The following is a 14,848-nucleotide window of genomic DNA, read 5'->3' as shown; positions in this document are numbered from 1 at the left end:
TAAACCTATCCTGCAGTTTACAGTTTTGGTTCCCCCCACACCCCTCTTTGCTTTTTTTTCCTTCTTATGAATCAGGCTGGGATGGGGCGGTGGCGGGGCTAGAGTTCCTAATCGAGGTCAGGGATGAGAATTCATTTCTTAAATAGTTGACGGTGGTTCCTCTATTAAACGAGGGCGGGAATGGGGAAGGATACCCTCAAAACAAACCTACATTGTTGCTATTCCTAGTTTAACATACAAAATGAGTGGGATACCCCCACAAAAAACGTGCATCGTTGCTGTTCCTAGTTTAACACACAAAATGAGTGGATGCCGCCAAAGGTGTCTAAAGAAAGAAAGGGGGCATTTTCTGGAGATAGAGATAGACACACGCACGCACGCACACAAACAGAGAGAGAGAGAGCTTCTAAGTCTATAGAGAAGAATAATAATAAGATATATGAGTTAACGGAAAGACATTTATGCAGAGAGAAGAGTATTCTTGAAAGGCCTTTATGCATATAGATTTATATATGTATATATATAAATATATACAAGGGTAATTTGAGTAATGTAAAATAAGAGTAAAGGTATGTATGCATTGCTATATAATCAAGATAGTGTGAGGCGGGTGAGAAGCTCTTAAACCTGATCCTGCCTTGAACCCGAATCGGGTTGAAATCACTTAACCCATACCCGCCCCTATTTCAATTAAAGGCTCATACCCATCCCATTTAGGGGTGGGTGGGGGTGGAGACACGACAAATTGCCAACTCTGTTTGTAGATATATCCAATCCCACTGGGAATAGTAACTTTGAAGTATATATAAATAAATAAATAAACTTCCTTTCTGAATTTATTTCTAATTGAAGAATGAACATTTAAATGTGCTGAAAGAGATCCACATCAAATGAAAAAGCATACTGAAAAAGATCAAGAGACAAGGTACCAACAATTTTATCTAAAATAATAAAATTATGTCCGCTGTCAAAACGAGGATTTATTGTTAAATATGAAAGGCATCTGGCTATTAACACTGCAATATTGAAAATAATTTACAAAGCTTGCTTCACGAATGGCAAATAAGTAGTGAGCACAAGATGAAGGTTTTAACACAAGGCTAACTCTAACTTTCTATCTAAAAGAGGTTCGAGATGAGAAATAGTATATGTAAATGTTCATTACAGCATACAAGATTTGTCAATCAGATCTGATCCCACCCATGAATGTCCTTGGATCTGGACAGTTTCCTGAAAACTGAGCCTGTGAGAAATCAAATCCTGGGTTCTGCAAGAAACAAGAATCAACAATGCACATAACTCAGTCAGAGGAAAGGACATCTATAATGGGTAGCTATAATGGTATGAAACATGTTATTGACTGTTATATTAAATTTTTAACTGGACACAGTTGGCATACATTGAGAGCTATTTCCACTAAAACTGACCCTTGTGATGTTGGAAAGCACAAACTACAATTTTAAGGGGCAAAGTGAAATGTAGCATTGAAGAAATGATTTTCAGTCAGGTTCCCCTTAATCTGATGGCTACTTTATTGTAGTAGTAATCTAGTTAATTAGACATTCAGACCCAAAATTTCAATCGTCACAGGGTGCAAAAGCTACTCACGATAAATCGAATAAAAATCTGGTAACAGAAATGTTAAGTAATGATGCCAAAGATGGTGGTGGTCATTAAAAGTATGAGATGCAGATAATTCTTTGAAAAATATGAAAACATCAACCTGTAGCAAATTCTCTGGCATGCTTTTCCTTTTAACCTTCATGCATATCATTTATTTTCATAAAGATCAACTAAAATATAATGCACACTATACATTCCAAAAACATTATGAGGGGTGCAAATGAGCCCCACCAGAAAAGAATGCAAACTTATGGCATGATGATACATATCCTTGCTTGGGTAGGCAACATGTCATGGGCAATTTTAAAGAATAAAGAATAATCTTTGGGCCTGCTTGGTTCAGTTTCTTGAAATTTATTTTTTGTTTTTAGAGAGTAGGAAAAAATAAAACTTTTTTTTTTTGTTAGTTTTGAGGAAAAAGTTTTTTTCTCAATAATGTTGAAGAAAAGAGATTAAGAAAAAATAAATAAATAAATAAAATATATATATATATATATAGGAACTGCTTGATTTAGATTTTTGGATAATTATTTTGTTGTTAACAAATAAAAAATTCGTTTATTTAATAGTTTTCAGCAACTTTAAAGAACAGTCTTTTCTATTCCTTTGAAAACTGTCCTCTAAAATTGGGTCTTTTCTAACTCTAGTTTCAATAAAAAATTTATACTTTATAGTTGACTATAAACCAAATGAATTTTTGAACTATTATTATTGTTACCACTACATTTTTTTTTTGGTTATCTTAGAACAAAATTATGTTTTTAGAGAACTAAACCAAACAAGCCCTTTGTATTTGATAAACAAAGTCACGACTTCCTGAAATGCATAAAATTTTTGTGTTGGAGCTAACAAAAGTTCACATAGGACACTTCCTGAAATGCATAAAACTTGTGCGTTGGAGCTAGCAAAAGTTCCCATAGTAGAACAAAATTTCACCAGCATAAACCCCCATGATTCTCATTCCATTTTCCAAAGCTACAATATCTAATGCTTGCATACATTTCAATTGACACGAGGACCAAATTACTCTAGTGCATCAAACAATTAAAGAATATGTTTCTCGTGACAACCACCTCAATTACTTCCAAAGATTCGATACGATGTGAATATAGGTAACAATATTTTTGAATGCACAACTTACCTACATGTTTAAATACTACAACAACAACCAAGCGTAACTTGGGATTAGCCACATGAATCATATGTTTCCATTCCGCTCTATTTAAGGACATGTTAAATACTAATAGTTATTAAAGATTCTGGATATTGTTATTGGGTTCTTTTTTTCTTTTTCTTTTTTCTTTTTGGTCCAATCAGGGCCCAGGACACCGCAAAAAATAAAATAAAATAAAATAAAATAAAATTGCAAAAGCATAGCTCTAGGCCCAATTACCCCAACATTATTCACACAAGTGAGTCTAGCCAACACCTCATGGGGTCTGGGAAGATTGTTGGGCCTATAGCAAGAAAGACCAAAAAGAAGGTAAATTGGTATGGGTATTTCGTTGGCGGAGCATGTGGTCAATGATGCATTGCCAGAACCCCTCATAAGATTTCTGCATTGCTCGAGCTAGGCGGTAACAGGAAGACCTATCCTCAATTCCTATGAGTATGTAGCAATTGTTTTTTTTTTTTTTGATAAGTAAAAAAATATATTAGAAAAACGTTCAAAAGGGGAACGTGTCCCTAATACAAGAATAAAAAAGGTCTAAGGACCAATGGAATCTAAGAGGTCAAAGAAATCATCAATCGAGGAGCATGCACTTCCTCTTACATAAGAGAACAGAGAACGAAGAATATGAATTTTTAAAGTAGCTAAAGACGATTTTTTTTCCTTCAAATGATCTGTTATTCCTCTCACGCCACAAGCACCACCGCACACAATGTGAAACAATCTTCCAATAATCCCGAGCTTGTTCTTTGACAGGACTCTTTTTCCAAGCGTCAATCAATTGAGAGGAGTGCTTAGGCATTACCCACAAAACGCCAAACAAGCTAAAAATAAAACTCCAACAATCAAATGCCACAGGACAATGCAAAAGAATGTGGTCCACGGATTCACTATCAGTTTTACATAAACAACACCAATTAACAATAATGTTGCCTCTCTTTCTCAAATTGTCCAATGTCAAAATCGTCCCTAATGTGACAGTCAACGAAGAATGCGATTCGAAGAGGAGCTTTAGAGCGCCAGACAGACTTCCAAGGGAACTCAAGACCAACGAAATTGGACAAACAGATGAACATATAGCGGACACCAAACCGACCATGAGCTAAAGTAGCCCACAAAATATCATCACACCCTCTACCAACATCCTTCTATCTATACAACGTATCCAAAAAAACACAAGCTTCCTCCATTTTCCAATCCTGAAAGGGCCGCCTAAACCGCACATCTCACGTAACTCCATTGTTATCAAGTTGATAACAATCAATCACGTAAACATGCTAATTGGCTGCAATACTGTAAAGCCTAGGAAAGGAGTGAGACAACAACTGATCGCCGCACCAAAGGTCCTCCCAAAAACGAACATGTCTGCCATCACGAACTTTGAATCTAATATGTGTGGAGAAAACATCCCAACCATTCCAAATGAATTTCCACACACCAACACCTCCCGTAATAGTGACTGGAAGAGATGACCAGCCCCCACTCTCTTCACCAAAACGACACGAGACAACTCTTCTCCGCTGACGATGGCGTGCCCTTCCAAATCTCCATAACCACTTTCCCAAGAGAGCACGATTAAAAGGAACAAATTTTTGAATGCCTAACCCACCTAACCTCAATGGTTCGCAAACTTGATCCCAATTGACAAGATGATACTTAAACTCCTCTCCCCTTCCACCCCAAAGAAAATCTCTCTGAATTTTTTCAATCCTTTCAGCAACAGAGCATGGAATTTGAAACAAAGATAAAAAAAATAGGTAGGAAGGGATGAGAGAGTACTCTTACCCCCCCCCCGCCCCCGCGGATAGATACTGCTTTTTCCATCCTGCTAATCTTTTCTCATATCTATTAATCACTGGATCCCAATTCCCAACTCAAGTAGAAGAAACTCCCAAAGGCAATCCTAAGTAAGGAAGAGGAAAAGAACCAACTCCACATCTTAAAACAGCAGCTAAGGAGGAAATATCTAGAACATTCCCCACTGGGACAAGCACACTCTTTCCGACATTAATCTTTAGCCCAGAAACCGCTTGGAAGCAAGTGAGAGTGCACCTCAGGTATCTGAGTTGAGAAACTTCAGCATCACAAAATACCGAAGTATCATCAGCAAATAATAAATGGGAAATCTGCATCTGATACTCAACATCTCTGCCAACTCTGAACCCCCTGATGTAACCCAAATCTTCCGCTTTTCTCATTAACCTGCTCAAACCTTCCATGACAATGAGGAAAAGAAAAGAAGATAATGGATCTCCTTGTCGCAGACCACGCGAGCTAGCAAAAAAACCCGCAGGTGAACCATTCACGAGAACAGAAAACATAACTGACGAGATAAAAGTTTCAATCCATTTAATCCACATTTCACCAAACCCCATCCTCTGAAGTAGATACAGAACAAACTTCCAATTGTTACCATTGCTAGTGAACAAATACAACTCTAATTTTTTGGAGTTTGCATGGCACATCGATAACCAACTTAAAACATGTTCAGTTCTTGTGCAAGATATGGTATCTTACAGCTCAGACTGTAAAGTACATGACCTATAACGCTCATGAATAAGTGGTGTCCTGATCTAACAATGAAAATGTTTCTTTCGCATATGCAGGAAAAACAGCGTCATACCAATACTTTTTAAAGACGACACAGTAACTTATCTAAAAAAAAAAAGACGACACACTAGCAAATAACAAATCCTTTTCCATTCTCCATCTGGCATCTACTAGGCATTTCAATATTGGCATACCAAAGCGAGCAGAGTTCAACCATCTCCAGGGGCGAAGCTGGAAGGGGGCCATGGCCCCCCCGAAAAATTTTCAAATTTTTTCTTAGTAGCCCTCAAAAATAATTATGTTATAGATAAACTTAATTTATGGTCCCAAAATTCATCCCCCCCCCCCCCCATCCCCCCCCAATTCCAATTCCTGGCTCCGCCCCTGACCATCTCATAATTTCATCAAACAGATCTGATGCAAGAATCACCAAGACCGAGCCGAGCTAGACCAAGCTTGGAACATGATCTTTATTCAATTGAAATAAGCCCAAACAGCCCAATACTCACCTCGAGTAAGGTTGTATGCACCTTTAGCGCCATAATGCAAGAAACAGATGGCAAAGTGAAAATGGAGCAGTGTGTGTTATCAAAGGCCCAAGGCGCACTTAGGCGCTAGAGGTCCTTTGGAGCCTAGCCCCAAGGCAAGGCACATGGGCCTGAGTGAAGCAAGGCGCACACATGAGTAAAGCGAGGCGCACAATTGGAAAATTAAATTACTATTAAAGCATATTCATATTCCATATTAAAGGCGTAAATGTTGTCAAAGGCGTTACGCCTGTATGAGACTAGACGTGCGCCTTTTACAACACGGAATAATAATGGAGTATATGAGAACCAAAAGAAAACTCGTATATTTTAGTTTCTTAAGAATTCAGAGCATTATAAAGTAATAAGAAAATTTGCCAATACATTATAAGCCCAACAAAAATGTAATGTATTTGTTCCATAAAGTAACCAACACTCATCTCATCAACTAGGCCTAAACCTTAAATATATTATATGAGCATTGAAACTCATAGTTGGTGGTTGTTTATCTAATTGAACATCTTGGTGATTCCTCTCCAAGTAACAGGTGATACCTCCGTTGGTATGCATTATAAATATCCTTCTTAATAATTAACTATTAGAAAGCATGTGTTGCATAAACGGAGTCTTGCCTTCTTAGCACAAGATGTTTAAAACATCCAATTCTTAAGCAGTGTAATCAGTAATGGCTAAACCCATTTTAAAACATAAATATCCGGATGTCTTACTTAAGCCAAAAACATTGTTGGTGACCTATTTGTTGGAGAAAGCCTCGGCTTTAAGTTGCAATAAAGACATTCAAATTCACTATAATGGTGTCTTGAGATCCCATTGAATTTTCTATAGCATTTATTGAGAAAATCCATTACCTAAATTGGGGCCGGTCAACAAAGTGGGGGACTTCAGCTTATCCACGACATGTAATCGTTTAGGGTTTCTTTAACTATCAAATCCACATCATAGCCCTCCCCATTAGATGGTTATTATATTTTCGGATGGCTCCATTCAAGGTAATAGCTTTTAAAACTGAATTGCCACATAAAATGTTAATGGAACGATACGAATCCAAGTGACATCCAAAGTTTCAAACACAACCTAATTGAAATCACATATTGGAACTTGGCAAATAAAATCAATTTGTATGACCCTTCTTTTTTATGTATCTGCATAAAACATCACTAACCAACCTTACACTTCTTTGAGCGAAAGGTAGCACGAGGAACAGATTTGTGCAGTAATCAAGACACAGAAATAAAAAACGCAGCGACTGAAAGAACGGTTCGCATTATCAAATAAAAGAAGAGATTGAAGAGTCACCTCCTCTTGAAATCTCTGAAGCATAAGGCGCTTCTGTTCAATATCCGCCCCATAAGGATCAAGCTGACCCTGACCCTCTATGGGCGAAGACCATGTCTGGCCTATGTCCCTCTTCTGCAGAGTTAGATGCAAAATATCATCCTCTGTCAAATCAAAAACCCCAATTTAACAATCAATCATAAAAACTGTTAACAATAACAATTGCCGCATTTTCTAACACACTCAGTAACAACAACAGATTTATATAACCTATAGTCCAAAATGAAGAATCCATCTTCACAGGGCAAGTGAGTACGTGCTGCAAACCATGAGTGTAAACATAAAATAAGTATTTAACCAATCTAAAGCAAACAATATAGAAATACAAATATAATATTATATACGTAATGATGTGTGTATGTACTGACATTGAGATAAGGAGGGTTGCCTTTAATGCCAACTTCGACGTGTTTAGACTGAATCTTGCAGTAGAAAAGCTTCTTAGGGACGTTTGGAGGCAGATTGATGTACATGTCCACCTCATCTAGGGTTTGATTCCATTCGAAAACCTTCTGACCTGAACGAATCAACCACCATTATAGTGATATGTCAACGGATTATTGGAAGTCTACAACCCTATAAAACCAATCTCTATGATAAAAAGTGTATATATATAGATATACATGTAGAGAGAGAGCAAGTGAGAAGTGCCCTACAAATTAGTCATACAGATTGAGCAAGCTGATGGAAGATTAAACACGCAATTGAACGCGATGAGAGAGAAAGTTGAAGACAACAACAACTTACTGCCATGAAAGAAGCTGTGACGTTCTTCAGGTGCCAATTTCTCTGCCATTTTTTTGTGCGTTTCGCTTGTTCAGAGGTTTTTGCTGCTGATTTTGTCCATATGCTATTTGGGTTAACCGCGGAAACTGCATAGAGACGTTATTGGTTAACCGCGAGGTTTTTATTTTATTATTATTTTTATTTATTTATTTATTTATTTTTAGTATTTATTATTATATAGTATATATTTTAAGTTAAAGTAAACACAAACTATAACCATCACATTGTTTTTTCTTTTACTTTAAAATAGAGTTACTAGAAGCATGTATAGGTATTTGTATAATGCAAAAATCTTATGAATATTTTAGTAAAAATTTAATCAGAGTAAATTTATGGCAGTTTATTATGAATACTAATTTCAATCTTAATTTTATACTAGTATATTGTTACATCTCAACCATTACAATTAATAGATGTATTGACCCTTTACCCACTTTTTAAACCTTGGAAAACATGACATGTGTATACTTGACCTAGATTTTAGGTACTAATTTATTATATTTTTTTTTAGCACCTAAAAATTCATTTATGAAATTGTCAATTTATTGATTTATTAACTTTATATCTTTTATACTATGTAAATTCTAACATATCATTTGTTATACTTTGCAGATGCCTCGATAGCCCAATAGTTAGTGCCTCCGGTGAATATTGGAAGTGAATTTTGGGAGTGCCAGATTTCGACTCTTTGCACCTATTAATCTAACTTCTAACCTTTCTTGCCTTGTAAAAATAAAAAATAAAAATTTGTTATACTTTTTCTCTAGTGACAAAGCCTACATTCATTGATTAATTATGGGTAAAGTACAGAGACACCTCCTGAAATTTGGGGTAAGAACCCACAGAAGAAAGTTTGTCTATTTTTGGACAATGACACCCCTTCAAATTTGAAAAATGGACAAACAGACCCTGAAGATGGTGAATTGACCTTATTATCCTTTGAAATAAAATTAACATTTTAATTGACTTAAATACCCTTGGATTAAACCCAAACCCATCTTAAACCCAAACCCGAACCCGAACCCGTCTGTGTGTATATTATACAGTTCACAAGAGGAGAGAAAACGGAGAGAGGAAGAAGGGAAATGAGATAGATACTGGTTGTGGTTGCGATGATGGGTGTGGAGAGAAGAGGGCGGCCACAGTTGAAGAGATGAGGTGAAGAGGAAAGAGAGAGAAAGAAAACAGGAAAGAGATTGTGGTGATGGCTACAACAATGGGGGTGGCGACGATGATTGCGACAGTGGCGATAATCGTTGTGATTGCCGCTGATTTTTCAGTGATCTGCGCCAATTATTCAGCCGCCATCGCCTCATTATTGGTGGCAGAAACACTGATCTCATCCTCAACTGTCCACATCATCTAGATCTGACGATGGTAGAACTACCGATCTCATCCTCAAAGCTTCGCTACAACACTTCATAGCATGGAAGCTTTAATAAGAGCACATACCACAGTACAAGCCCAAAAAAACAGAAGGTTCACCAACAATGATGAAAGGGTTCATACATGATTCAGAGCCCGAAGATCCATTATAAGCCCCAAATGTCAAAATCAAACAAATTTCAAAGTTTAGGTTATGTTTGAGAGTACGAATTAGTGTCTTAGAATTGAAGAAAATTTAATTCAAGCCTATTAATTCACAACATTAATTTATTTTTTTGGGGACTGATTACAATTTCTTACTTTGTTTTTGTTAATTTTATAGGAGAAATTTGATGATACACGAAGTGAACATACTGCATCAATACATAGCAGAAGGCTTTCAGCATCTTTGGACATAAAATACTACTGAAGGCAGTCCAAAGATTATGGAAGTGGACACCAGCAGGCCCAAATCAAGATCCCGAAGAACAAACACCTGGGTGTCAAATTCCAGCGACGACCCATTTGGCCAAACACTCTCTTCACCTCTCCCATGTCGAATTCCGACCCGTTTATCAATCCCCGATCACCAGAACTTCCAAGACATCGATTGGGGACTAATCGGCTACGAATGCCAGTTATCCACGACCCAAAACACCCCTTGGTTTGTAAATTCCGGCGGGTCTAATGCCCCGGTGACGCCGACAAAGAGCGTCTGTGTTGATACTTATTTCCGATAGTACACAAATTATCCAAATTATATGGTGAGTACACAATCATTCAAGGCCAATTTGAGGTCCCAAAGTGCATGCTCCAAAGTAGAGGCCTGAACCTGAATGATGGAGTCCAGGAATAGCCTAAGTGGGGTTAGAGGCCAAGCTCCAGTAATTTGGCCGAGCTCCGGCGATATGAGCACTTGCATTTTTATCATTTTTCTAGTCATTTTGACATACTTACATTTTCTTTTTCTTGTCAGAATTATAATTATTTTGCAAATGTGTGTTAATTTCATTAAGTGTCATTATTTGTTAAGAAATATTATAGACTTTATTATGCAAATAGCAGATTTGTCAATAAGTATTTCATAAAGGGCATTATAGACTTTTTATTTTACAAATGGCATTTTTGGTAATTGATTATTTTATAAAGGGCAAAGTAGACTTTTATTATGTAAATGGCATAATTGACATTTAGAAATAATGGAAGGACTTTTTGGTCATTTTGCTTGGTTATGCATTTGATTAATTGGGAGCTTAACACACAGGGGTACACATGGCTGCATATTGTGTGTGTATATAATGACTTTTGTTTTGTGATTAACATATTTTCTATAACGTAAAACAATCTGCAAAATTTTCGTCCCTTGTATTCCTTCACCATAGGCTGCTTCTTTACTTGTCATTTTGAAGGCCTTGTGTTGTGAGTTTTGGTTAGCTTTGTGAATAAAAAAGGTTCCTAAGGGAGAGAGCTTCCTCGTGGCATAAGAGTTGTGCACATTTTACAAATTATGGGTTGTCAAAAGTGGTGTTAAAGGAGAGGGTTTTGTTGTGTGTCAAAACAAAAAGGTGTTCTTCACTTTTTACAAAGTTTGTGGCTTTGCTTCCTTCTTGGAGTTGCTTTAAATTGTTGTTTAGCAAGGTTCAAGCTTCTTTTGGAGGTAGGATTGTCTAACCCTCAATTCCTTTGCCTTTAGTGAGTTAATCTCTTTCAGTTTTTGAGTTGCAAAGTGCATGCAAACAAAACTGAAATTCTGTGCTGCTGAAACTGTTAGGCTGAATTACATGCAACTGTTTTGCTCAAAATTGATGTAAATTCGTAATTTATATTTTAGAGATGATTTGATATGATGATAATATAGTTAATTATCTTTCATTGAGAATTGGTTTCACTTAAATTGGTTGAGAAATGAATTTATTATGAATTTTTAAAGTTAGAGTGTTCTTGCTTGAAATTCTGGGTTGGGGCAGTTTCTGTCCGAGTTTTTTTCATCAAACCTGGTATGGTATTTTGATGAAATAAAATTTTATCTTAAAAATATAGTCTTTGAAATTTTAGTGACCTTTGGATTCACTCAATTTGGACGAAAAGTGAATTTACTATGAATTTTTGAAGATGGAAGCTACAAGCTGGAAATCAGTGTCTGACAGATTTTTATTTCGAAATTGTGGATCAAAACTATTCAATTGGGGAGGAATTTTGTTAAACTAAATTGACACTCTCAAAGTAAATTGTTTAAGCTTTCATTAGGCTTTGGAATCACTCAATTTGACTTAGAATTGAATTTGTTATGAATTTTCAAAGATGGAAGTAACATGATGCATGTGAACTGTTTACTGTTTAGAAACTTCGGAACATGACACAATTGTGCATTCATCTTGCATGGTCATAGGGTTAACGTTAGAATGGAAAAAGGAAGTAAAAGTTTAGTAAATGATTTTAAAAACCAGATAACAGGGAGGTGCCTTGTATCCGTGAGTTAGGAAAGTGGGATTGAATCAATGATTTAAAAAACCGGACAAAGGAGTTGCCTTGTGTCTGTGCAATTAATGAGAATCTAGAGAAGACGTAGGAGTTGCCTACGCGTAATTATGTCACTAGGCCCCAAATGATCACAGGGAGTTGCCTTGGATCAGGGATAAATGATCAATTCTCTTCTCGTGGTACAGGGAGCAGCTCTGGCTGGATTACGTTAACTTTTTGTGATGGAAATGGGATTTTGGAAAATGAGAAGTGTCAATGGCATTAGCATTAGCATCTGCATTGCATGGCACTTCATTTTATTATCCGGCATGACATTATTTCTTTCCCCGAGTTTATATGATCTAGGGGTGACAAAGTTCGACACGACCCGCCAACATGACACGAGTTAAATGGGTAATGGGTTTACCATAAACGGATTCGTGTCATAAACGGATTGACAGATAACTCCCTCTCTCTCTCAAATCCACACCACACCAGCACGGCAGCATACCTCGAGCGACCAAGAACACTACAGTCTACACTTCGAGCAAACCAGCGAAGAACACAAACCTTGAACAATCGAAGTAAGTTTTCTACTTTTCTTTAATTTTTTTGTCTTTTCTCTTTCAGATCTACTTTGAAACAACAAAAGGTCAATTTTTTTTTGTCTTTCATCTTTCAGATTTACTTGAAAACAAGTTTTCTTTAATTTTTTTCTTTCAGATCTACTTTTAAACAAGTTATGTCTAATTTTTTTTCCATTATTATTGTTGTTTTTTAGAAAATTTGATGTATATATGCATCGTTTATTTTGTTTTATTTTGATGTAAATTGTTGTTTTATCTCTTTCAGATCTTCTGTTTTATTTTGTGAAAACACTTAATTTATGAAAAGACTTTTTTTGGTTCAACCCTGAAGATGGACAGAGTAAGAGTGAGGAATAATTTTCGACGCTTCTAAAATGTCAGTGTTACAGTGGTTGCTTGCAATGTGGTTTTTGTTCCTCTTTTTCATTTAAAAATCCTAACATAGACACAGACAGACACAATTTATTGTGAAAGTGTGCAAAAAGTAGGATTAGTCAAACTAAAAAGAATTAAAATCGAAAAACAACACTTCGTGTCATTAAAAGAGATAATGGTCATTGGTCATAGTAGCAAAATCACAGGAAAACTATTACAAACAATTTTAGTTATACTACTTTTAACAAATATGTTAAGACAATTGGGCTATCTGATTTTTTAAAATTTGTTTTGCATAAATTTTGGATTATATGCCAAGTATAATTAATGAGATTTGCTGCAAAAATTCAAATAGTTTAAGGTGGTTCATTTTGACATTCAAACTCATAAATCTGAACATGGTTAAATTTGACCATTAGGTTAATACAGCAATGTGATTGCATTTGCATTGTCCTTTTGATTCGGCTCTATATGTTTCTCTTTCACTTGAATATATTGTTATGAGATATTGAGATAATGGTGTTTAGCCCATATAAATTGCTGTCAATGTGGCAACGATGTTAAATTTATGTAGTGATTTGATAAAACTGGTGGCGGCTTGAATGTTAAGTTTCAATACCAGACACTAAATAAAGACAAACACCCATTATGAAATTGAAAACATGTATTCTTATGGTGATGCCTGTGATTATTTCTGGTTTCTAATTTTGATAATTTTACAAGTGGTAAGGATTTATTTATTATTATTATTTTTTGTTTATCAATTTAATAGTGTGAGTTACGTGAGTAATGCAGTGTGTAAATTGTTATGTTGATTAAGTTGTGATTCACACTTTAATAATTTAGAGGGAGTGAATAGGTCAACTTATTTAATTTTTGTTTGATTAATTATTATATATGTCATCTTTATTAATTATTATATATGTTTGATTTATTCATTTATTTATTTTTGGTAATATTTGATGGATTCTGCCATAGACTTGACGAAAGTGGTTCAGAAGATGATCTTGATTTGATTGACCTTGAAGTGGATCAGAATGAAAATGCAGATGTGCAAGTGCAACTGAGAAAGAAACAAGACACGAAGCGCAAAATATTTCTATTAAATTTTTTTATTTCGTTCTGTAATAACTTATGACTTATCTTTATTTCGGTCGGTAACTTATGACTTGTGACTTAATCTTTATTTTTGGCTTTTAATATCTATTTTTGGACTACTACATTACTACATACTACAGTACAAAATTTATAGTAATGTTTGCTAGTATTTTAATTTGTTAGTATCTTAATCTTTTGCCACTTTAAACAGGTTAAGTGGGTAAACAGGTCAAACGGGTAAACATGTTAAACAGGTCAAACGGGTAAACAGGTCGTTAAACAAGTCATGTTTGGTGTGTCTAACACGACACGTTTATTAAACGGGTTACACGTGTCGTATTGTGTTACCCTTTTAATAAACGTGTCGTATTCGGGTTTAGGATATGTGACACGATTATTAATCGTGTCGTATTCGGGTTGACTTATTTAGTGTTATACCCCTAGTTCGACATGACACGCGAACCCGAATTGCCACCCCTAATATGATCCCATTATCCTTTATCTATTTTTTGTTTGGATTCACGGAGGTATTAAGGAGTGCGCTTTAGGCAATTCCTGCTGAGCTGTGGTTGCTCATTCCTATATTATTCACATCTTTTCAGGTCATGGCACGGATGGTTTTGAGGGTGTTCCTCCTCAGCTGTAGACAGAGTCGGGGCTGGTATTGTTGTGTTATATTCCGCAAAATAGTCTATGTTTTGTCTTATATTTCTTTAGAATATTGGTGGCATGTAATAAATGTTATTTCGGACTTTAAAACTCTGATGTTGTAATATGTGCATCTTATCTATTAATTTTCAGTCTTGTTTTTGTAAAGGGAAATAAATAGATGGATGTGTAGTTGAGACAGGTTACAGGGATATGTTTGTTTTTTGTTTTTTGTTTGTTTTTTTTTTTTTTTTTTGAGACTGTGATTGTATTGTGTGTTGTGTTCACAATCCGGACTACGG

At 35.8% G+C, this 14,848-nt stretch overlaps 1 protein-coding gene across 1 annotated transcript; it reads right to left on the bottom strand.

Annotated features, from left to right (window-relative positions):
* Positions 1-916: 916 nt before the first annotated feature.
* Positions 917-8,115, bottom strand: LOC132312182 (uncharacterized). The gene is made up of 5 exons (XM_059810446.1): positions 7,975-8,115; positions 7,596-7,744; positions 7,438-7,486; positions 7,189-7,331; positions 917-1,267 (listed from the first exon to the last, which is right to left on the bottom strand). Exons 1-5 carry the CDS (start codon positions 8,021-8,023, stop codon positions 1,181-1,183), a joined length of 477 nt encoding a protein of 158 aa, XP_059666429.1. The 5' UTR covers positions 8,024-8,115; the 3' UTR covers positions 917-1,180.
* Positions 8,116-14,848: the final 6,733 nt, after the last annotated feature.

This window comes from Cornus florida, unplaced genomic scaffold, assembly GCF_030987335.1.
Source record: "Cornus florida cultivar Cherokee Brave unplaced genomic scaffold, ASM3098733v1 CherokeeBrave_3.0.0_Hap2_Chr06, whole genome shotgun sequence".
Lineage (NCBI taxonomy): Eukaryota > Viridiplantae > Streptophyta > Magnoliopsida > Cornales > Cornaceae > Cornus > Cornus florida.
Note: the sequence above shows the minus strand (reverse complement) of the source record. Positions and strands in the feature narration are given on the sequence as shown.